Here is a 25,706-nt window from a genome sequence, read left to right as displayed (position 1 = left end):
AAGCTGAGCCATTTGGCACTGTGATGTCATTTTCGGGCGAGAGCAAGTGACAAAATGGCCGCCCCCTGATATGGATAAAAATGAGTGGATATTTCTGCTTAATTCATACTCCACAAACGCAATATGAATCAGAATTACTGTGTTTAGACGAGTGGGGCCGTATAGAACATATTATTGTCAAGAAAATTTGTGTCTCGACTTCCCGCTGGTTCATCTGCCGCCCAGCCTTTTGTGTCCCCTCATTAGGAAGCCGATGTGCATGCGCGGGGAACACATACAAGCCTTTCGCTCGCAATTTCCCATCCTCCCATTGGCCTTTGTGACTTGACAGAGGGCACACACAACCACGCAAAGCGGAAGCGCCGCGACAGGCGCCACGAGGAGGCGGAGCGCAGGTGACGGCGGCGTTTAAACCCGTCCACGCTAACGCAACAGAGGGGACGTACTCTAATCACATGTGACTGCCCGGCGGCTTCAACTACACATTGGTCGAGACGCCGTGATGGATGTTATTAATAAATCTAAAGAGTGTGTGTGGTTTGGGGAGGCAATTGTCTGCATATTTCCTCCTGGATGGGAAAATAATACGATTCGGCGTGACGGATATATTTATACGAGAGAGCGGAGTAGTGTTGAGGCGGTGCATCACGGCACTCTCTCACTCTTGCGGATTTGACTAATAGGCTTCCATCCTAAAGGCCTCATCCCAAGGTGGAAGAATGAGGGCTGGATTACCCCCGCACTTTATAACTCCTTTTCCACTGTACCGGTTCTACCCGAAAAAGCTTTTCAATGACACTTTTTTTGATGCTGCAATGGAACCGTTCCTCAGAATCTCATCCAACTTGGTTCGAGAATGCAAGCTGAGGGCCATAATGTCGCCGTCATCTGATTGGCTGACAGACGCAGGAGTTTCTTTTATAGTCATGTGGCAATACACGCCCATTTACTGGTTTAAAGCGAGCGAGATAGAAACATACAGAGAAAATAAAAATACCGTATACACAGTAGACATATATTATCTTTTACAAAAACACTTGATATGTGTGGGTGGATGAAATAAGTTAAAAATCTTTAAAAATATTCATGCGATTTTCTGTGGCGATTCCAATCCGAAAGTCGCCTGTTAAAATAAACATTGACATTCGTAATATTACAACTTTATCTTGGAGAATATGACTTTACTCTTTATAGAATACAAGTTGCAAATGAAGGTAATTTGTAGCTAACGTTCAAATTGTTATTTACATAAGAATACAAACATAAGGAGGCTGTACGATGAATAAATGGTGAATAAAAAGCAAAAAGAATGTCGCTTAAAAAGCACCCAAGTTGAAGTTTGATGTCAGTTGCACAATCTAACTTTGGGAATACTTTTCCTCAGGTGACATTAAAGAAACGCCGGTCGTGCATTTAACTTTAAATAAAGCGAAGTAGACAGGAATCTCCACACTTTCGCATTAATCCATTTTTCCATGCCGCAAAGAATTAGCGCATCAAAGCACGTTGCCATCTGATCCTTCCCTCACTGACAACTGTTCTGAAGTGTATTTCAAAATATCATTCCCCCGCACTTATATAGGCGGCGTTTATAAATACACTCCGGTCCCCTCCACTCGGGTTGAGGCCCGTATCACAAGTTGAATAAAGTAGCAGACTCCTAAAGCAGGTATTGGTTGGGGGTGGTGGGTGGGGGGGGATGCAAGATGGAGATTTGCATAATCAGTGTCAGTCTACATTTGGGAGAGAGCTGGAGTGTGGCGGGATGACACGGCGTGGCTGCTCTGGCGGAGACCAGTGGGATAAAGCGGATGAATATGCATTAAATACACTGACACTTCACTGGCCCGCACGTCCAGCCAAGTTTGTCAATAGCGTTTATGTCAGCGACGCTATTTCATGCGCATTAGCAAGCGCCGTCTGCAAGGTGGGAGGAGACACTTTTTTCTTTTTTTTTGGCTACTTCCTGGTTACTTCGCGAGTCAGATTTTTATGTTTATATGGCACTGGTTGAATTGTTTATTACTCCATCAAATTAATAACCTTTAGGGGGATGTTAAAAAACAACAACATATGTGTTGTCGTATCAGCTAGCTTGTGATAAGCTAACCTGGGAGCTCTCTCCGGTCTATTTGACATCCAAGTTTGCAAACTCCCTTTATGCTAGGATGGCTCAGAGGCTAACAGCAAATGTAACGACAGAGACGTTGATATAATGCCTAGATGGGATTTATAGACTTCATGCCCATTAGCCGGTTAAAAATTCAGCTATATGCGCAAACATTTCCGGGTGTCACTCTCAAAAAGCGCACTTCACCCCATGCTGTGACAATATGCTATGCTATGATTCATTCTCACTCAAATCTGAAAATTTCTGATTGGGCATTAGTTTTTAAAGGCCAATTCAAGTCACTACTGATTTGTTTTGTTGTTTTGTGTGTTAGCATATTGATAACTAACATAAGCACAATATTAGGAAGACAAATTACTTGTACTTTCATATCTGTGGATGTAAGAATTGACACACATCTTCAAGCTTGTCCTTGTTAAGGACTTAGACTGACAATGCCATGTAGAAACAGCACATGCAGAAAAACACATTTTTCAAAACTCGAAAACGACAGACATATTTCGGCAATGCAAAAAATCCATTGGAGTATTACGTGTGCTCATCCACAATGATGAATTTCTAGTATTGCTTGACTTATGATTAAACGTTTCCCGTCATTTTAGGCACAGAGCAGCACATACACAATTTTCTTGTTATTACTGAGCGTGTTGTGTTTTAAAATAACCCAGCTCTTTTTTTCCCCCAGTACAGTGTTTCCTAATTATGATTAAAAGTGCTTGAACATGCATGTTTACAGCAATTTACCCCGTCCCTGTAAATGTAAACCTATTTAAGCGTGCTGTAGTTTGTTAACAAACTAAAGAGGGAAGCCATCCGCCCGCAAGTCATGCCCAAGAAGACACTTTAGAGAGCCCATCAAGCAGATAAACAGCTTGGGACTTTTTAGTATAAGGAGCTTCTGGCCTATCTTTTCTTAATGGGACTTTTTCCACAGGCTTGTCAGCCTTAAGATGACTGAAATCTTTCCTGGCCGGGATGCCACCAGGCTGCCACAGCGAGTGCCAAGCTGATCGCTTTTGATCCCGCTTATCTTTTTTTTTTTTTTTTTTTAAATGGTGGTGTGGAAAGGAAAAGGGATGGAGAAAGAACAAGACAAGGATGGAGGACAGCAAGCAGTTGGACGGACGGCGCTGATGAGCAATGAGCGGCCCTCGATTAATCTTGTCTGCCTCACCTTTTTTTTGCCTCTCACAAACACCCTCATCCATTATCCTTTTACCCTCACCTTATTCGCGGGCAATTGCTTGATAATATGTCCCAGATTTCATATAATTCTCCCTGTCACCTGCGGTACATCATGCACCAACAAAAAGCCCCCCAATGGGGTGGACGCCCTTTGAGGATTATACAGGGTGACACCTCCATCGGGAGCATCATTTTCGCAAGCATCCGACGGAATTAGCTCGATTTATCTGCCTGACGGGGAAAAAAAAAGGTGGAACAGGTTTCTTATCGGTTCTTCTGCATATGAGGGGGGGCTTATACATGCAAATGAGCGCCTTTTGTCAGGCGCCGTCGCCCCTCGGGGGCTGAATGGGGCCACGCCGGGCTGAGGGTTCGGTAATCCCGCACTGGAACACGCCTGATAATTTGTACGTTATCCTCATGTAATGATAGCGTTAAAGTCTTTTTACTCGCACTAATCCCGCCGCCGAGCAAGGAAATGTCCCGACTGAGGTTTGTTTGCGGGCTGCTAGTTAGCGTGCTGCTGACTAGCCCTTAAAAAAAATTGAAAAAAAAAAAAGCTTCATGTCGGAGGAGTGAGGCACTGATGTAATTATTATGACTTCCTGCGTAGCCCCCGCCATGCATCCCTTCTGCGGTTACAGGCAGCCAGAGATACAAGCCTCGGGTTATGGCGGCCATCTTACAGCATGAGCACACAAATACTGTTACGTCATGCGTCGCAGGCTTTGTTTGAAGGCGTTTGCTTTTCTATCACCAATAATGGAGGAGTTCAAACCAGAACGTTTAAACCACTAGTGTACCGGGGGCTATTTGTGGCTCACCAGCCATTTTAAAAGCAAAAATTGCTCTCTGTCAAGGTGCGATTTTAGTGACAGTTTTGGTTCCGAATGTGCAGATGGGATTTGGTCGCTGTTCCGTGCAGGGGTGGAGCTAGTCTAGTGGGATACAGGGTGGAGGCCACACGAAAAATCTGGAAAATTCTTCAATATTTGCCTTATCAACTTCGACAGAGCAAATATAAACAACATAGAATTATTTAAAAGTCAAAGAATTTCAAAGGAGCCGTGGTATCCTTCCAATGAAGAACTTTGACTGCATTAAGTGTTTTAGGTGTAATATTCAGAGATTTGCTTGTGGCACTTTAAACTAAAAACAAAAAAAAGTGTCTTAAAGAAGACACATGGTTTTAACAGTTCCCACACGTATTAACATGTGACAAAAAATACCCAGAAGATCAACAATCACAGCACCGTTTTCACCATATTTTCACATTTTGGGGGCCCTCAACATGGCTGAAAATTCACCAATTTTGGCAAGTGCATGCAACATGGTGAAAATGTACACAGTACTATGTGTTTTAATGAAAAGTCACTCTGTAGCACCACCTAAAAAATTGAACGCGTTCTTGCAAATCCCTGTGAAGATGCGTACATGTGGCCCTCGACATAAAAAACATACTACAGTAAAACATACTCCAAAGAATGATCGCTTTGGCAAAGACTTTTGAGACCTCGCTGCTAGTCCGGCGGAGATGCCGGCCGTCGCTCGTGCCTGCCAAAGCCGACAACTCCCTTCCCCTCCCCCCATGACAAGCTGCTTTGGCGTGCTGTGATTTGACTAATTACGTCGGATTAGAGCATATTCGTGCAAGATGTTCTCTCTAGGGTCAGTGACATGGCGCCCAGTTCGGATCTCCTTGTCCCTCCCTACTTGTCGTACACAAACGAACCACTAGGATGGAACAGACTAGAATGGATACTTACTGGTCTTTTCATTAGGTACGCCTAATGAGATAAAATACAAGAGGTGGTTTAAAAAAAAAAAAAAAAAAAAAAAAAACTTCAATCGTCCAAAACAAATATCACAAGTGTGCATACACAATGTAATTAATTTAAGCGATTTAAATTAGAGATGGCCGAGTACCAATACCAGGTATCGGTATCAGGCCTCATTTCAAGGTATTGGTGCTTGCGACGGCGGATGATACCAATGTCAACTCCTCTCTTGTGGTCATTTTATGATCAGGAAGTAGAAATTAGAAATGATAAGAATGAAAAATTGCCATTAAAGTTCATGTAATTTTAAGGAAAAATGAGGTATGCGATACATAGGTCTTTAAAATTATCTGTCATGGTTTCTATGGGAAAATTTTAGTATCAAGAGTACAGTACTGATACTGGTATCGGTCTGAAAAAAAGTGGTATTAAAACATCTGTAATTGAAACTGGTATGTTGCACTTGTCCTGTTAAATTGGATCTTTGACTTCAATATCCATCCATGGCAGCGAATGAAATGAATTAAAGGCTTAATTTGTCTCTCAAAAAACTTGTCAGTTGGGACCCTCGTATCTCAAGGCACCACTGTAAATCAAAATAGAGAGTCGAAACAAACAAACAAACAAAAAAAAAATCAGATAGTCATGAAATCCAAGACAGGCACTCGGACATGCAGTGCGAATCCAGCCTATGAGCTATGCTAACTGCTTTAAAATGAAATGAGAGCATAGCTTCAAAAATGATGATTTACATTTGTTTATAAAAAAAAAAAAAAAGGTCCCAATGAGAGGCAGGGAAATGAGCCTTGGTATATGTGTGTGTTTGAATTCAATTGTGCTAAATCAATTTGCCACAATGGGGGAGGCGGCTTGACTATTTGTATGTGTAATAATGGTCTTAAAGCTGGCCTCACAGAGGCAGAATACCAAAGAGGCTTACAGCCGCCGTTTCATGAAACATTTAGGCAAAAAAAGTTCCAAGGGGCTGTGCGTGATGAAAGAAGGTAAAGCTGGTGGGATCGGCGAGCCTTATTGTACAGAAGTCACATCAAATTAATACTGAGGGCCACTCGCAGCCTTTCTTCTCCTCGGCTTTTCACAACGGATTAACTATGAAAACTCACAAATGACTAAAGCACCTATTAGGCTCCGCGCTCCCGCCTTTCTTCTGCCTGCCTTTGAAAGTCGCTCCGTGCGCGTCACCCAACTTCCTTTCACAACTTGTTTGTGCACTTAAAGCAGAAGAGGCTGTCATGTGAAAAATGGATATTGCCACTTTGACACCGTATTCTAATTGCAAACTGGACTATTGTGAACTCGTGCAATCACAATACCCACGATTGCAATATTAGATGAGTTTGAATAATTCATGGATAAAGTTGATTGACTGGCTGATTCCAAAGAGGAAGGCTTCACATTTTTTTGTATTGGTAAGAAACAAGTGCATTTTTGGGGGATGCCTGAAACATAGCATTTAGTTTTCTTTAAAAATAAATAAATAAATAAAAATAAAAAATAAATTACAAAAAAAGTTTTTTCAGATATTTTGGGCTTTTGTCATCAAACTGTCCTGAACATGTTCTTAGTCCATCCATCCATCCATTTTCTTGACCGCTTATTCCTCACAAGGGTCGCGGGGGGTGCTGGCACCTATCTCAGCTGGCTCTGGGCAGTAGGCGGGGGACACCCTGGACTGGTTGCCAGCCAATCGCAGGGCACACAGAGACGAACACCCATCCACACCACACAAGCACACCTGGGGACCATTCGGAGCGCCCAATTAACCTGCCATGCATGTCTTTGGAATGTGGGAGGAGACTGGAGTACCCGGAGGAGACCCACTCAGGCACGGGGAGAACATGCAAACTCCACCCAGGAAGGCCGGAGCCTGGACTCGAACCCAAGTCCTCAGTACTGGGAGGCGGACGTGCTAACCAGTCATCCACCGTGCCGCCCGGGTAAAATGTTTTACTACAAAAAAAAAAAAAAAAACCTGGTAGCACAAGACGTAGCAACTTAGCAAGCAGCCTTCAGGCATGCCGAGCGAGTGTTGCTGCAGTTGGTAGTGGGGTCGGGGGTGGGCGTGTTCTCCGTGCACCCCAACTCGCCCTCTATCTCTGAAGCTCTTCAAAGACACGCAGGCAGTGCGTGAATTGTAATTATGGCTCCTAACAGGTTTGTAGAGCGGGCACTTGAGAAGCGGGTCGTGAGGAGTTAAACGGCTGTCACACACACTCCAAAGCCGAGCTGCCATGTGAACAAACCAACAAAGGCCGGACTCCATCCAGCCTTGGGTCCTTCTCCGGACACTTCACCTCTCGTCGGCAGATTGCACATCAGCCTTAAAAGCCCAAATGGCATCTTTGCGTCTTCGGTCCAGGTTGCACTTTTACGGGCTCATGCACAAAAGATGTCCAAAACGAGAACTGCTTTGACATAGTTTATCAATAATTATCAAGCATAGCATGGAAGAATTTAAAGAAAACTGTGAACCAGTTTTGTACAAAAGGGTTGGAGATTCGATAATTGGTACCACCTGAGAAACCAACGTGAAAAAAAACAAAACAAAAATCAGTGTCAGATTATCTCCCGACCTCGCCATTTGGAGCAAAGGAAAAGATCATTTGTGCTTCCACAAAATGCTTCAATGTGGGACCCTTCAAGTAGGGCTTCCCAAAGCACCCCAACCTTAAAAAAAAAACACAAAAAAAACTGCAGCGTGACGTCCCCCACGCCTGACCATCGTTCAACTCTTAATTGGATTGTGAGCAGCGTTGAAGAAACATTTGAGCATTGTTCACTGAGCTGTGCTTTTCTTTAGCAGAATTCCTTCCAGTAGTTTGCTTCCCCAACAATAACATTCAAGCAGCCGCTGACGGGAAACTTTTCACTTTTCATAAGCCAAACTTTTTTTTTTTTCCCACCTTTCTCCCCTTTTACTCTTTCTCCAATTCACGTTCTCGGGGTGCTTGCTGGTGACAGGCTGAAACAAAGCCAAGTGAAAGCCATTGTGTTGCCTTTTAGCACCGGAATGGTCTTCCAATGGATACAAGCGGCCTGCTATTGCGCAACGGCAGCCGTGACCCTCAACTCAACACCAACAGCTACAAGAGGTTGCATCCACTGCAGGTCCACGTTTTTCGATTTGAAAGAACAAAAGTCTATCGTGAGTCTATTGCTACTACAGTGGCTGAGTATTTGCGGTAATGGTGGAGAGATACTTTGCAGTCACATTATCATCTACGTGTCATCACGTGAATTTTTTGTTTCTGTGGAGTAAAAGACGATCTAATAGAGAAGTACTGGTGCCTTTAACAATAACATCAATCAAGCTCATTACTCCCCTCATGCAACGCTTTTAAAAAAAAGAGAAAAACTATCATGAAAATAATTACAATAATATCTCATTAAGGGAGCGAATGAGCGACATGGGGGAGAATTAATAGCAGACAGGTGTACAACACAGCGCAATTATGGAAGCTGAAATTAGTTCACTGCCTGGAGGCAAACACAGGAGGAATAGCGTGTGTGCGTGTGTGTGTGTGCATGTGTGTCTATGGTGCTTGTTTCCATGCAGGAGGACTGATGGAGAGAGGCTCACTGGCAAGACTGCAGATACACAAACAACAACCAAAAAAAAAAAAAAAAGTCTTAAATGTGTAAATTAGGGCGAGAAGTACGCGTGGAAAGCGGCTTTCCCCCCGGCAGACGCAGGCGGCCCCGAGATGAGACGGGCGCGCTGAAACGTGATCAAGGCGAGCGCCGAGCGGCACGGCAGCCGTCACCGCCGACGCTCGGCTCAGCGGCAAGTGGCGGCGTCTCCTTTCGCAGTCCATCATTCATTATGCAGCCAAGTGCTGCCTCTCCAGGTTTTTTTTTTTTTTGACCTATCATATCAGCCTTGGTAAACGCCTAATCCACCCCCTTCGTTAGACGGTGTCAACAACCGACATGCTCCCGCCCACCCCCAACACCAAGCGACCTCCTTGGAAAAAAACCCAAAAAAAACACGCACATGCACACACACAGAACTGAGGGTCTGGAACATGCAACTTCATCTACTGTATATATTTTTTTGTTGCCCTGCCCAAATAATGCATTGAATATTGTGGTTGTAGTTTTTAATGAATACATTTTGCTCTTTATGAATACTCCTAATCATGTTTTTTTTTTTTTTTTTTTTCTTAAGGCTGTTTGATGCTGCAGAAACAGGAACTTTTCTGAGCCAAAAAAGAATCAGCATTGCATGTGAACACACATGGAAAAGATCAAAGGTCACCAACCTTTAGTCCCCTCCCCCATTTTGAAAATAGCTCAATAGCAACGGGACATTGTGATTTCCTAGGAATGTTGTCGAACTTGATCATATGAATATGTAAACACTTACAGGGATTTATTTTTAAAAAGTGTTGCATAGTGATATTTATCTGTTTGTTTTTTTTACCTTGTTAAATCATTGTTGTGGATTATTGTGGGATATCATCGTTTGTGACAAGATGCCCCCCAAACCCTGGCTGATAGGAAAGTAGTACTTAAGTGTTCATATGCTGGCTCTTCTTTATGTTTTTTAAATGAACAAACCTTCAGTGTTAAAAATTTCAAAAGTTATATTTAATGCAGTCCATTTTTTATTTTTTTTATTTTGACAATAATATTTTCTCTTTTACTTCTAATGAATATTGGCTTGAAATATTGGTTATCAGCCTCTACTAATAATCAGTATCAGCCCTAGGAAAAAAAAACAACAACAAAAAAAAAAAACACATTAGTACACTGAATCTGCCAAATGAAAGTTTGATTTTTCCTTTCTGTGTTCAGCTGTTTCTCCCAGTGTGCTGATTTCAGATCTAAAATGGTTGGGGGGGGCTTGGCAAAAGTCTATTTAACATCCATCTAATATCCATAATTGTTTGCGCAATTCTCCTCCAATAGATGACCTGACCGGGGACAGAATGTAAATGTGTGAAGTAAACTAAGTCACGCTGGAGGCGCATCTAACGCGGTCTGAGTGTGGTTAATTAGCGTATAAAATAAGCAATTGGCATCCTGCCCCATATGTCTGCGCCAGCGTGGCGGATGGAAATGAGGTGGGCTCCATTTGACGCCGGTGACGACGACGCGGGCTAATATTAAGCGCAGCTCAGCGCCAGCCAGAACGAATCAAAGTAGACAAAATGTCTCTCGCTGCCATCTTTGTCTCGCATCCTCTGGAGGGCTGGACCTCCCCTCCATTTGCTTCATCTCCTTTTCACCTCGCGGCATTGATTTGGGGGGTGGGGAGTTGGTTTAGGTCAGGCCCGAGCTCGCAAAGTGGGTCACGAAAAGGAACTGGCAAGGAAAATATCGTGACAAACTCAGGGATATGCTAGCATGGAAATTTAGTAGGAAATCATGCGAAAAGATGAAGAAGTCAACACATTTTGGAAGCATTAGCTTTTCTATGGAAGTTGTAAAACTTTTAAATGGTTTTACAAATGATTTTGTTATTTTGACTGCCCGTCCACCGTCAAAAAAAAAAAACGAAAAAAAAAATGTATCTTGGTGTTTTGGATAAAAAGAAAAACTCTCCATTTGTAGGTGTATGCTATTCAGTGGGCAGCGAGTCAGAGTTAAAAAAAATATAAAAATCAACGGCTTTGAAATTTTTGCCTCCACATTCCACAGAGTATATCATGTATCCTCTCCAAACAACATTTAACATGACAGCGGCTTACAGAATACACGTTTTTATAAAGTACAATACAGTTGTGCTATTTTCATTATTAATAAACAAAATGACCTAGTATTGGTTAGTGTTTGTTCTGAGACTGGAACGGATTAACAGCATTTCCATTCATTTCAATGGGGAAACACGATTTGAGATAAGACTAAAAAGTAAGATCATGGAATGAATTAGAATTATAAGTCAAAATACCACCGTAGGTATTTTTTTTTCTTCCTGAAAAATAATTAGTATTTAACTGAACATTAAAAAAAAATCTACAAATTTGACGATACTGTACATGCTTTAGTGGAAAGTAGGGATGTAACGATATCCAAACATCACGATACGATATTATCACGATATGAAGGTCACGATGCGCTAATTATCACGATATTGTGGGGCGTTGGCGATATTTAAAAGAGATCACAATATTGTTACAAAAAAAAAAAAAAAGAGTTCATACTAAAATAAAAAAAAACACAATATTGTGCTTTTGTACATAACAGCAGTGCATATCAACCACCTACAATCTCTAATAATAATATTGAGGCACTTACTTGCTAATGCAAGCACACACTGATCGCTTCACAAGCAAATTAGGTTCCCCTTCATCTGACAATTAGCATAGATTTTAAACAGAAGGCCAAAACATCCCGAATGAAAATTAAATTGCACTAACAAAATAGCCACTAGAGGATGCTAGAACTGCACAAATGGAAATCATCCAGACTTTTTTAACAGATGTGTTCCTTTTAAATATTGTGAACATGACGACGACGATATTGTGGCAGATTTAATATCACGATATCACGATATTGCCCTTATCATGACTTCCCTAGTGGAAAGTAAGCCATAAAAGATTAAGAGAAGTTTCCTCTTGTAAAGATAAGTGAATCTGCATGTGATTTATGTACGGGAAAAGGGGTTTGAACATCACTTTTCTGTAATAAAATAAATAAATAAAAAAAGTCTTGTGTGGTGTCTGCATTACGGGTCGTCGTGGGCGACGCCCCCTCTCTTGAGACGATAACCCGGCAGACATAAATCAGCGCGCGAAACAAGGCCGGCTCGTCCGATTCATTAATGGAAATGATGTGTCAATACGCTGCCGTCCATTCACGCGCGTCAGCTGGCCCCCCGCCGCACAATGGGCGGGGGGCCGACTTATGAACTCCCGGCAGCACTCCGCCGAGTCCATAAAACAACTGGCGGCGCCGCTGGGGAGCGCCCTCTTGCACGGACCAGCAGATGACACAGATGGGCCGAGAGCAAACAAAGACGAGGGCCCCTTTGTGCGGGCCGCCCAAGCCTTTCAAGAGCTATTCATGCAACAAATTGGGCAAATCTGGCCGGGCCGTGGCCACTCCTGCTTTGCTCTTTTATTAGCATGAGGCCGACGTCACACCGCCAGTGGAGAATCTGATTTACTGCCGCCCTCTAAAAACACTGCTTAATAATACAATATCAGCAGCCACGAAAACACTAAACAGGGAGACCGAGAAGGATTTATTGTTAGGTAGCACTTTATAGGCTCAGGAAACAAATTTGGCTCCCGCGCGGCTCACTAGCGAACCATGTGATTTATCCTAGTCAGTGAAGAAAGGTAAAGCACAAATAATAAAGAAAGAAAGAAAGTAGAAAACTAATAGTTAGCTCACACAATTAAATTTTTACAATTTCCAATTAGGTCTTTAAAAAATATTCCATGGTACACCTTTTGTTGTGTTAGCCATAGCATAGATGCTAATGTTCCAATTTCACGTACTGATACTCGGTATCAGGATCGGGACAAAAGCGGTCTTATTTTAAGGTATCGGACACTGTAGGGCTGCTGCGACCAGCCACAGGTACTTATATACTACAATGACACATTAATATATATATATATATATATATATATATATATATATATATATATATATATATATATATATATATATATATATATATATATATATATATATATATATATATATATATTTATTTTTTTAAAGAAGACCTTTATTTCCCAACATAGCATTTCCCCTTCAAATGCCATGAAATTGTCAATTTTAAATTTTCTGTCCTTCTAATTTCAAGTTTTAGTAAAACGGTCTCAAGAGAGCGGCCGAGCACCAATACCTTGAAATAAGGTAGGATACTGGCCTGATATTGGTCCGATATCAAAAAGAAAAAAAATAAGAAGATTACCATCTTATATTGGACTGCATGTTTTTTTTTTTCCACACCAGCAGTTGCTGAATATTGTTCTCTGTTTTAGAAACATCATTTTTTGAAGCCTTTTCTAATAATCCTTTCCATACTAAAAAGATATGCATGATTCCCGCTGAAATTGTAACAGATCAATATAAGTAGCTCCCAATACTCAAAGGCGCAAAATCGGAATCATATCAGCAGTCGAAAGGTTGTATGAGGATGGAAATCCACAGACCACTTTTATTGGTTTGGATATTGACGGACCAGCTAGGTCACCGCATGTTGCAATGGCATCAGTGTTGTATTTAGATTAATGGAACTGCAGGATTGCCACGGCAACAGCTGGAGTTTGTGTTGTGTTAGCCCTCGCGTCAATGCTAATGTGACGTTTCCACGTCGGTCGCAGTGTAAATCAATCTACTGTAAATATACAAAAGTATCAATTCAATGTAGTTACCAAGGTCGTTTGTGGTCAATTATATTGATGGAGCAGCCAGACAGCGTTGTTTTGTGTTAGCCTTAGCATCAGTGCTAATGTGCATCCTCAAGTAAAATTATGTGTGGAATCGCCAAAAATTGGCAACGCTGATGTCGGTGGACCAGCCAGGACACATGTTGTTCTGTTGTTGCTGATAATACAACAGAATAATCCCAATCAATCAAACCAATAATTGCTCCGAATGAAAATTTTGGTTAGCAAAACAAAACGAAGTCCAATTAGGTCACTCGTAAGTAAAACTGTTAGGTATCAATTTTGTCTGTGGCATGTAAGTTTTACTGATGCAAATATGGTGAAAGTTTGCAAAACAGCGCACATGAACCACGAAAGAAAGTGACCCTGGGGTTGCCATGGTAATTCCGAATGCCCTACTCTTCCTCCGACAAGCCTCATCAGCATGATTTTGAGGATGTTATTTAAAGCGGAAAATGCTTGAAGGAGAAGCCGCGCTCGCTCTTTTATGTTGGCCCTTAACAACATCAAGCTTGAGCGAGTGCGGTTTGTTTCCGTGCAGGTCATTAAATAAGCACACAAGCTTCCTCTCATTAGGCCCTGGTGCATTTCTCTTCACAGCGGCGGCGGCCGCAGCAGCAGCAATCTGCATAGAGAGACATTTGTCATCATTAGCCCGCCTCTGACAGTTGGCACCCGCCACCTCACATCTCCGCGACTGGCAATTATGAACCCTTCATCCCTTATTTAGGCAACCTCGCCTAATTTGATCACAGGTCTCGCGCCATTCGATCACCAAGTCGGCGGCACGGCGTTTTGGCTCCATCCTCTTTTTTTTTTTCCTGCGCTTAATCTTCAGGCAAGGTGGATTTAAAGAACGCACGGAGGCGCAGACGAGCATCTCGGGGTCAGTGGGCAGATGATTACAGCGCCCACGTGGAGATGGCCGACACCTCGCGCAACATGAAGATTAATATGCTGCTTGTTTTGACCACAAAAACCACGAGAAAATGAAAAATCGGCTCAACTCAGCGCGGAAGTCCAGCAAGGCAACAATTCCATATTTGGAGAAGTTGGCAGTAGTGTTGCAAATAAATTGGTAGGGAAAACATAGCAAGAATCACAAGGTTGTGGACAACATGGCTGACAGAGCATCATTTTAAAACAAAATGGCTGACTTCCTGTGTGCTTACGGACATGACTTTTGTGGGTCATGGTACATAGGTATGTCAATCATGATGGATTTCATATTGCTAATTGAATGTGGCTCCACAGCAAAATTTACACAAGCTTCATCCAACCACTACCAAGTACCAACCCATCAACAATTTAGCTTCAGTCGTCTGTCTTGGGTTCAATTTGGTAAAAGTTGGACAAAATCTTGATTTTGTTTTCAAAGGACCCCTGGAAAGGCCTAATGGATGTAAAATGGCTGCTTCAAAACAAAATGGAGACTTTTTTTTTTTACAGGATAACTCAATAAGTTGACCAAAATTCAAGTTGCTTAAACGAAACTGACCTCTGGAGCTCAATTTTCAAAGTGAACCATTTTTTTGGCAAGCAAACTCTGCCAAATTGTCATTAAAATGGTCGATTCAAACCAAAATGTCTGACTTCCTGTTTGTTTTCCGATACAGCTTCTTGAGACTTTTTTTGTTGGCCTATTCGACTTTTTTGTTGGCCTACAAGGAGAACATACCTACCAAAATTCCAATTGCCAAGTGAAACAGGCTTGGGGAAGGAATATTTTTAATTCAGTACTTTTATGGAAAGTCAAGAAACTTAGCCAAATTGCTGATAAAATGGTCCCTTTAAAACAAAATGGCTGATTTCCTGTGTGTTTTTGCAATGGCTTCTTCAGGGTTTTTTTTTTTTTTGCGGGTCACCTCGAGATTGACATGACTACCAAACTTGAAGTTGCAAAGTAAAACTGGCTTTGGGGGATCTTTTTATTTTTTATTTTTAAACAATTTCATGGGATGCTAGCATGCATTTTACCAGTTTGTGAGAATGGTAAAACCCTAAAAACAATAATAATAATAATAATTTGACCTAATAATGACAATTATCAATTTAATGGGAAATATAATCCCAATGAATCGACGCTAAATTGTATGCTAACGTTGAGAAAGGTGCACCCAAATGATGAAACATTCATTTTTCAAAAGGCAAATTCTGCATTTGCCCAACTCTTAATTTGGCAAACATACATGTGCGAGCCACAGTGCTGCTAAATTCATGCAAATGCATGCATGTAATTTATCACAAAGGCTGACAAGCGTAGCATATTGCAGAGGGGAGGGGGGTGAAGGGCCAAATGAAGCCGAGACAATCAATTACGTTTCTTAATTTACACTTTGGCCACCTTTTTGTGTGTAGAGAGAGAGACATACAAAAAAAAAACAAAAAAAAACTGCACGTATGACGTATGCTAGTTAAAAGTTTGTGCCGGGTGTCCCAGTGTGCGCTTGACGTGATTGGCTTGATCCGGTCGGGAAGGTTGCGAGCCTCCAGGCGACATTCAGAAGAGGCCCAGCGGTGGAGAAAACAAATGAATGGACACAAGCCAAAGGGGGTCCAACAATATTAGCCCGCCTCCTACAGAGACACCATATTGCCGGGGAATAATAATAATAATAATAATAATAATAATAATAACGCTCCGTTACTAAATAAAAAACAAAACAAAAACATTTCATCATGTGACAATCAATACCATAAGCAGACGCCAGCAGCTAAACCACAAAATTAACATGAACATTATTGCTCACAGTGGGAACGTCACATCTGACATTTTTAATCTGATTTATAGAGAAATACATCATTTATTAAATCCTCTTAATCTTATCTGCGCATTAGCTTGGGAGAGCGACAGTATTTGCTAACATCCTTTTTTTTTGTACAAACTTCAGATTTATGCGCTAATCACTTAATTTTGCAGAACTGAGAAAGACAACTTTTACGGCTAATTGTTCTTCAGTAATTAGATTATTAAAATTAGTACGATGCCACAATTGGCCGCCGTTATATGCGGTTGCTGACAACATAAAGTACAGAGATTTAAATGTATGTTATAATTAATTTATTGTCACGTTTTGGTACTGTGGCGTTGGGATTTTGTTTTCTTTTGGCGTTTTTGGGTGTGTTTGTCTGTGCTTGGTGGTTTTGTCATGTGTTCCTCGTTTCTTCCCTTGTCTCATTTATGTCAAACCACGCCCACCTGAGTGTGTCTTCCCTTCCCAGTGTGTGACCAATCGCTGCCCTCAGCCACTTGTGTTTTCCCCCAGGTGTGTTTCTTTAGCTCATTAGTGCATTTAGCCTGTTGTGGTTGTCCAGTCGGTGTGGGTGCATTGATGCTGTTACGTGGGTCATGCTGGGTGTCTTGTATGTTAAGCTAGTGCAGTCAATTCATGCTACAGTTCTGTCAAGTCCTACTCTGCCATGTCAAGTCCAGTTCTGTCTCGTCGAAGTTTTTGGATTTCCTACCCAGTCGTCAATAAATCACCCCAAGTTGCTCATTTCTGGTATCTGATCTGTCTCCTCCATTTGGTCCACATCACTTACTCCACCTACAAAACCGTGACATTTATATTTATATTTTTATGTGGAAAAAGCACTATAGGCCAAACATATTACGACAAGGTACGATTTTGAAAATCATATTTTGTTATCTATCTGCTTAAATTTAAATTGGCTGTTTTTTTTTTTTTTTGAGGCATCAGCCATTTGGGTGAATTTCCAGAACTGGCACTTTGAACAACTCCTACTAGAAAATGTGCCCAAATGATCACCAATCAGAATCATGTATCCCAGACACTTGTGCAATGCTAAAAAATAAATAAATAAATAAATAAATAAATAAAAATAAATGGCTGACTTCCTGTATGTTTTCAGGCACAAATTCTTGATACTTTTCTGTGGGTCTACAAAAGATTGACATGCCCACCAAAGACAGTTCCGGACATTTCTGCACTTTCCCAAACGCCACAATGACCAAATACATATAGACACTATTTGCATATCGATGGCATTTGGCTGAAACCTCCTATGTCAGTCACAATTTGGTATTCACAATTCCACAATACGATTTTGTTTTATTTTTATTTTTTTTATACAAATTAATGACCAATACAAAGTATTGTAAATGTCTTTCTCTCTTTGACAATGCAATGTTAATGCCGTTTTTGGGGGTCACCCGAAAAGTGATCATTTTGGGGATACGAGGAGTCCGCCCGACATATGCATAATTGTAGGAATCCAAATGATTTGTGATTATTTCAACATACGTGTCCAGACAATAAATGCATCCACATCACTTCGGGCCACTGCATGCACACGAGTGCAAAGAGGGAATTTCCAGTCAAGTAGGATTGACCCCGTAGTCGCCTGCCATGTTAACAGGACAATCACTCTTCATAAAGAGGAAAAGGCCAAAGAAAAATGGAGGATGAGAAGTGTCCCCCGTCCATTCCGGGGAAACAAAAGAGGCCTTGAAAACGGAGTCACATGCTCTGGTGAAAATTGGCGGGAGACAGCAGGAGACGCCATGTTGATTTATACAATAACGCGCGGGGGAAAACGGAGCCCGAGCTGGAAGCGGAGGGCCTCCTTGTTCAGCTATAAGCAACAATGCTGTCAAGAGGGCTGCACTCAAGTGTCCAAGACGAGCGCCGAGAAGGGCCCCTCTTCTCGGCGACGCATTTTACAAGACGGCACATGCTTCAGATTAGGAGGCGATAATCTGGGCGAAATCCCCGCGCCGGTATCACGCACGCTGCCGGCGACGGGCCAAAAAAAGCTTGCGGAAGAGTCGAGCCGAGAAAACGAGCGAGCGCTTACTGTATCCTGACGTTGCGGCGGCGTTTGACGGGAATGCCGGACGTGGTCTGGTTCTAATAAACGTGGCGGGCTGGGCCGCGCTGGGAGGGAGGGAGGACGGAAAATATGTCAATAAGGGAGGCCAGTTTACAGTCAAATGTAAGAATGTTGTCTGGGATTCTTGTGTGAATGCTGACAAACATTGTGGCCAAAATACATGGTTAGTATTATTTTTTATTTTTTTTTGTCTTGGCGGGCTAGTTGTGAATGACAGTAAAAAGCGTGGCCATTTCTCAGGGATTTACATGCGGGAAAGAACAAAAGTCTTAAACGGGAAGGCTTTTACTTGTCTCGGCGGGAATATTTATCGGTTCCGAAGTATCAGACTTCAAAGACATCAAAGGCGAGATGGTGACATGCGATGACGTCACAGCAAGGCCCGATGATCGTAATTTACAAAGCGGCCAAACAGATCTTGAAATACATTCATAACTTCTTCCGCTCACAGCCACTAGGGGGCACATGATGTTGGAGAGCTGAAAACTCAACTGTTGTGTCCATCCATCTCCAACATTTCTTTCTCTCTTTGTTTTGAGAAATGGAGGCAGTGTATGCGAGACATAAAAAGAATAGTGCAAAATGCAAGAATAAAAAAAATAAAATCAAAAAAATACATAAAATGCACAGCGCACGCAAAAAATGGACTAACTACAAAATGGACGTGTATACGTCAGAACTACAATTAGATGTTCATGCTTCAATTATTTTCAAAGCATCGTTCTAATTATGTATTGTACTTTAATTAGGTCCAAATATTTATAATAATTACCATATCAGGGTGTAAAAATTGTGTGTTGTTAGAGGTGCAACACATTTTCGATTAATCAACCACTAATCGATAATTAATCGATTCATCAATAATTATTTTTGATAATCTATTAAGTGTTTAGAGAAACTGGAAATTGCCTAAATGTTTTAAGTGTTAGACTCTCAATTATAAAAAAAAAATTTAAATCATGCATTTCTTATTTCTCCATTAAAGCAGATTTATTATCTTGTGCTGAATCAAAATAAAACATTTGCAAACATCCACTTTTACTTTGGAAAGCCAATTTGTAATAATCCTGTTTTTTAATATAGCGAAGGAAATGAAGACTTTAAAAAAAATCAGATTCATTGAAAAAATTGATAAGAATCAAAGATTAAATTGATTAAAATAGAAAAGTTTGTTGTCGCCATATTGGAAAATAGTTTTGAATAATATCGTGACAAATGGCACATTTCTAAATCATATTAAAAGAATGTTAAATTGATTGTTTCAACATCGACGTTATGTCTTAGAAGCAAATTTTAATGACGTCTATAAATGTAACTTCACAGCCAAAAATTAATTGTAATTTTTTTTATTTTTTTTTTTTTAAATCAACAACTCTGGTTCTATTCAGCAGCTTGCAGCAAAGTTGAATCCAGTTGAGTGAAGAAAAATGTGATTCAAATAGTGGCCACAAACGAATTGAAATGATTTCTCCAAGATGACAACGAGACGAGATGTCATTTCTATAATTCAATAAAGTACTTTAGGAAAAAAATAAATAAATAAACGCGGTCGAGAAGGAAAAATCATAAGACTGCGACATCAAAAAATATGATTCTTATTTCCCCTTTAGCTCGCATTTGCGTGTGAATTTCCTCGGGCGTCTACTTGCACTTTGTGGCCTGACGAAGAGCCTCCTTGTCTATAAGCAGCCGAGCCGAGCCGCTGTGACGCAACGAGGCAGCCAATTGGTCAAGGCCGCCGCTCGAGCTCCGCCCTTACAACAAGACGGCGTGTGCGTGAGCGCGCGCGCGCGCGCGCGCGCTGTCAGAAGAGAGCAAACGCGGCGGCGGTTTCTCATTCCACTCTGCGCAAAGCGCGCACGCAAGCACGCGACGGAGCTGGGACTTTTTTTTATGTTTTGTTTTGGGGTTTTTTAAAATATAATTTTGCTTTCTGCTCCTCTCTTGTTCACCCCGAGTCGAGCGATTTCATAATTTCAGTCATGTCAAGTGGCTGTGCCGAGGAGTGAGCGCGTCTCGCGGGTGTGTGTCCCGGGAGCTCCGTCCGCCCCCCAACCCCCCTCCCTCCCTCTCCCGGTCCCGGTCCCGGTCGGGTTTTTCTCGGTAAAGGGTCGCCTTTTCTCCTCTAAAATTGGCTCCCGTACAAACCGCCGCGTTGGATCCGTCGGCGTACTGCGAGACTCCGGTGTACAACCCGGATCTCTGCCCCAACATGATCGCCGCGCAGGCCAAGCTGGTGTACCACCTCAACAAGTACTACAACGAGAAGTGCCAGTCGCGCAAGGCGGCCGTGTCCAAGTCCATCCGCGAGGTGTGCAAGGTGGTGTCGGACGTGCTGAAGGAGGTGGAGGTGCAGGAGCCGCGCTTCATCAGCTCGCTGAGCGAGATGGACAACCGCTTCGAGGGCCTGGAGGTCATCTCGCCCAGCGAGTTCGAGGTGGTGCTCTACCTCAACCAGATGGGCGTGTTCAACTTCGTGGACGACGGCTCGCTGCCCGGCTGCGCCGTGCTCAAGCTGAGCGACGGCCGCAAGCGCAGCATGTCGCTGTGGGTGGAGTTCATCACGGCGTCGGGCTACCTGTCGGCGCGTAAGATCCGCTCGCGCTTCCAGACGCTGGTGGCGCAGGCGGTGGACAAGTGCAGCTACCGCGACGTGGTCAAGATGGTGGCGGACACCAGCGAGGTCAAGCTGCGCATCCGCGACCGCTACGTGGTGCAGATCACGCCCGCCTTCAAGTGCACGGGCATCTGGCCGCGCAGCGCCGCGCACTGGCCGCTGCCGCACATCCCGTGGCCGGGCCCCAACCGCGTGGCCGAGGTCAAGGCCGAGGGCTTCAACCTGCTCTCCAAGGAGTGCTACTCGCTCAACGGCAAGCAGAGCTCGGCCGAGAGCGACGCCTGGGTGCTGCAGTTCGCCGAGGCCGAGAACCGGCTGCTGCTGGGCGGCTGCCGCAAGAAGTGCCTGTCGGTGCTGAAGGCGCTGCGCGACCGCCACCTGGAGCTGCCCGGCGCGCCGCTCAACAACTACCACATGAAGACGCTGGTGTCGTACGAGTGCGAGAAGCACCCGCGCGAGGCCGACTGGGACGAGAACTGCCTGGGCGACCGCCTCAACGGGATTCTATTGCAGCTCATCTCGTGCCTGCAGTGCCGCCGCTGCCCGCACTACTTCCTGCCCAACCTCGACCTCTTCCAGGGCAAGCCGCACTCGGCGCTGGAGAACGCCGCCAAGCAGACGTGGCGCCTGGCCAGGGAGATCCTCACCAACCCCAAAAGTCTCGAGAAGCTCTGAGCTGACTCACGAGGTAAAAAAAAATAATCATTAAAAAAAAAAAAAAAATAATAATAATAATAACGTGCGCGCGAAAAAAAAACGGACTTTTGCGTTTAAACACACAATAAAATTTTCACAATTCAACAAACCTTTGGGGAGACTTTACATTTGATACTGTAAATGTGTTGATAGGGTTGTGCTTCCAGTCACATTGTGAATGTTGGTGTTTTTTTTCTCTCTGCTAGAAAAAAAAAAATATTTATACTTTTGCTCTCTACATTTTGTCCTCTGCCTACTTTTTTTTTTTTTTTTTTTGCAAAGTTTACATTTGAGTGTAAAGCAACATTCCATCGACTTACTTGAATTTTTAATTTAAATAACTTTTTTTATTTTTATTGGCTGTTCTTTTCTCCTTTAAAAACTTGCTCTGCCATGATTTTTTTTTTTTTAGGAAATAATAGTAAATATATATGACGGTAAAATTGAGGAAAAGAAATGCACTTGAACTACACTGGATTCTAACATCTGTGATCTGTTTGTTTTGAAATTGCCACCCACTTAATTTAAAGAGCTAATAAAAGCAATTGTTCTATAATGTACTTGCTCGACGTCATGCTTTTGTTGAAAAATGTAAATCTGAATTTGGATCCTGCATCGAGGTGTGTTTTGTTGCGTATAGCAACATGGCGTCAAAAGGTTCTGTTGTTGTTGTTTTTTTTGGGTGGTAACGCATGCACGCGTTTCCTGCATCTGACCTTGGGGCTGAGCCTCTTAAAGGCGGGGTCGTCCTCGTCCACCTCGAAGTAGATCTCGCTGCTGGTGATGGTGAGGGTCCCCCGGGCCACCAGGCCGGGCGCCACCAGCTGGGCCGGGCTGCTCAGCGCCACCGGGCCTGTAAATGCGTGCAGACCATTAAAAAGGGACCTTCGGCAAAATAGAATACGACAAACATAACAGCTCTTGCAGCAAGTTCAGCATTAAATAATAATAATTAAAAAAAATGTCACGGCAGATTATAATGTACCTAGTTATTTTTTTTTCGCCGTTGCGTCACATTAGAACAAATAAAAAATATATTAAAAAGCGGATAATGATTTGTTTTATAAGGCATTCATAACACTTTAGTTCGTGTTTCATTTTCACGACATGAATTGTCAATCTAAAACCAAAATGTTTTTTTTTTTTTTTTTTTGCAGAACGTCACCACATTAGAGAAAAAAAAAATTCCAAAAGCAAAACGTACAATGAAATTAAATCTTTTTAAATTAATACACGCATCGTCACAAAAGACAAAAAACTTAACAGAAAAACGAAACGTAAAATGCATTGAAGAAAAAAAAAAAGGATTTAGGTTATTAAATAAAATAGATTTTATTTTTTTGCACAGTGCTCTATAGTCCTTAAATTAGAACGTAAAGGAAGAAAAACATAATAAAATGGAAACATTTCTTTCAAAACAAGCCACGATCATCAACACACAATGGCGTCGTTTAAATTTTCAGGGTTTGGATTATAAATGTCAAATCACATACAAATGTGTATTTCGCAATATGTGCCGTTAATTCACTGCAACAATGGTACTTCAAAACATGGACATCTGATTGCATTAAAAAAATAAAAAAATAAAAAAAAGAATGCATTGTGTTGCAAAATGTCAGCCATCAATAATACGAACGAACACAAAAACAAGAATGTATAGCGAAATTTTATAGGAACATGATCGGCCTGCATGACATTGGCAAGAAAAAAACAAAAACACAAAAACGCGAATAGGCAGCAGGTTGCTTGCTGTTGTCACATGTTTATTGTTCACCCTGCTGGGCCCACGCGTGCACGCACGCGCGCATGCAGTGTCGGGAACGGCAAACTGGATCTTTATCGATCCCTTCCATTGAAGAGGAGCCACTTGAACGCAACATCCGTCTTCATCTGCGTCCGCGGGCCAATTAGAAAGATGCACACGCCGAGTGGAACGTTGCTGCAGGAGCACGGCTCATGGACGAGGGGCCCACAGACCCCCCCCCACCTTGTCCTTCACGTGCATGCAACCACCCCCCCATGGCTACCGTGTTTGTGACGTCACCTGGAATAATCCGATTGATGGCAACCAGATTAGGGAGTGGATTGTTGTTATTGGTGTAATAAATACTTTTTGTTTGGCGACCTGAAGAGACGCGCGTGCGCATGCGCTGATCAGTGTGTGTCTTGCGGGGGTGCATGCGGCAGCACATTGCAGGAAGAAGAGGATTAAAAACATTTTAATCCCCCCTCGGAGATCCTTTCATAATTAAGGTGAGATGGCCTCACGATGTTTACATGAATAATGAAATTAAGGGCACCTTAACACCACATTTAGCTTCAAGCATGCAGCTTGCATGCTGCAGGGTCACATCTAACAACAGTTGGAACATTTTTATTTTGAAGTCAGATTTTTGGTCGAAAAAAAAAAAAAAAAAAAAAAAAAAAAAGTCTAATTTTTGTGACGGATAATTGCCCACAAAGCATCCACGAGATAATAAAGCGTTCTTATTAAAAAGCAAACAATTTGCATATACATTGGACACTTCATCAGGTGCACAAAGTGTTAAGAACAATATCCAGCGACATGCATTTCTTGAACATGTATTTTCCCCGCATCATAAACCAAAGCATTTGTCTAATATTTCTATTAAAAAAAAAAAAAAAAATCAAATTTTTTCCAATTAGTGTAAACCGCAATAATAAACTGCATATACCATTCACGTTGTAGCTTTAAATGAATTAAACTTTTATTAAATACAAGATATTATGAATATTGTTAACTTACAAGGTACATGTATTGACCCATATTTTTGTGTATAAAAATATGATTAAATGAAATGTGAACGTGAGCTTTTGTATCGATTTTATTTTTGTGTGCAGATGTACCTAATAAAGTGTCTCAGTGGGTGCAGATAAAAAAAAAGGAAAAAAAGTATATCCTGGATAAATCATTGACTAAGACATCAAAAGATAATAAAATACTATATATAATAATTATTTCTAAACATGTTAGCTTTGCTGAAATTATATTTCCTGAAAACAATTTTATGTTGCAGCTAACATTAAAACATTAAAGGGACTTATTAGCCGTTTTTGGCAGTCAAACAATATTTTGCCTGTAATAAATTTAATATTTTCATTATTTTTCAAGTACAATTAGTACATTTAAAAATATTTTGCAACTTGCTGTCGACTGAAAATGACATCACAAGGGCTCAGGTAACCAATCACAGCTCACCTGTTTTCTAGGTTTGGTCATGTGACATTCACAAACTGAGCTGTGATTGGTTACCAGAGCCCTTGTGATGTCATTTTCAGTCGACAGCAAGTTGCAAAATGTGTTTTTAAAGGTACTAATTGTACATGAAAAATAATGAAAAGATTGAATTTATTCTAGGCAGAATATTAATGTTTGACTGCCAAAAATGGCTAAATAAGTACAGTATCCCTTTAAAAAACAATAGTACAGCATCATTGTTATTTACAAAAAATACAAAAATATTTATTGGCTTTACAATGGATGCTAAATAATTCAAATGATTGGCCTGACAAAAGAAGATGCTAAAATGACAATACTGTACACTCAATTCACTATACACACACACACACTCGCACATACACCCCGCACACACACACATGCACCCCTTCATTCTTTGTCTGACATGGACCCTAATGTGATTCATTTAGGCATCCATGCACATGCCTGCATATTATTAGTATATTAATGTGAGTGAGGGTGCAGGCAGGGCTGACCTTAACCTTCCACATCGAGTGTGTTGAGTTGCTGAGTGTCCTCAACATCTCATGCCAGCACTTGCTGTGTGGGGGGCATAGAGGTGGGGGGGGGTGTTGGTCTATAATCACAGCTGTCTCCAGCTCCTCACACCCTCAAGGCTGGCAAGGTTGAGCGCGGCTGAGACAAGGATCGCGTCCCAGATCTCTCATTAGGCCTCCTCGTGCTTGCATGAAAGCGCAGAGCTCATAAATATATCGGCAATATATACCGTAAGTATTGTACAAGTGGGAGGGAGAGCAACTGACAGCGGACCCTGGGAAACTCACAACGCTTCAGCAGTTTCATACACACAAAC

The 25,706-nt window shown here is 42.0% G+C and overlaps 2 protein-coding genes across 6 annotated transcripts in view; one reads left to right on the top strand and one right to left on the bottom strand.

The window, feature by feature from the left end:
- nbeab (neurobeachin b) overlaps nt 1–25,706 on the bottom strand; it is a 216,993-nt gene that overhangs the window by 68,099 nt on the left and 123,188 nt on the right. For 4 of the 5 annotated variants that reach the window (XM_077540847.1, XM_077540848.1, XM_077540849.1 and 1 more), the window contains one exon: nt 22,350–22,486. In XM_077540847.1, the coding sequence (XP_077396973.1) occupies nt 22,350–22,486 (137 nt within the window). Of the gene's footprint in view, nt 1–18,284; nt 18,304–22,349; nt 22,487–25,706 lie in introns of those variants that run through there. The other variant, XM_077540851.1, reaches the window with a different exon arrangement.
- On the top strand, nt 20,113–22,193 carry mab21l1 (mab-21-like 1). The gene has a single exon (XM_077540862.1). The coding sequence runs from the start codon at nt 20,533–20,535 to the stop codon at nt 21,610–21,612; it is 1,080 nt and encodes a 359-aa protein (XP_077396988.1). The 5' UTR covers nt 20,113–20,532; the 3' UTR covers nt 21,613–22,193.

The sequence above is a fragment of the Festucalex cinctus genome, chromosome 13 (genome assembly GCF_051991245.1).
Source record: "Festucalex cinctus isolate MCC-2025b chromosome 13, RoL_Fcin_1.0, whole genome shotgun sequence".
NCBI lineage: Eukaryota > Metazoa > Chordata > Actinopteri > Syngnathiformes > Syngnathidae > Festucalex > Festucalex cinctus.
This window is presented reverse-complemented; position numbering and strand designations above follow the sequence as displayed.

Excerpts from the sequence above, each read along its gene's own strand:
- mab21l1 (XM_077540862.1), top strand. The coding sequence starts at position 20,533 with ATGATCGCCGCGCAGGCCAAGCTGGTGTACCACCTCAACAAGTACTAC.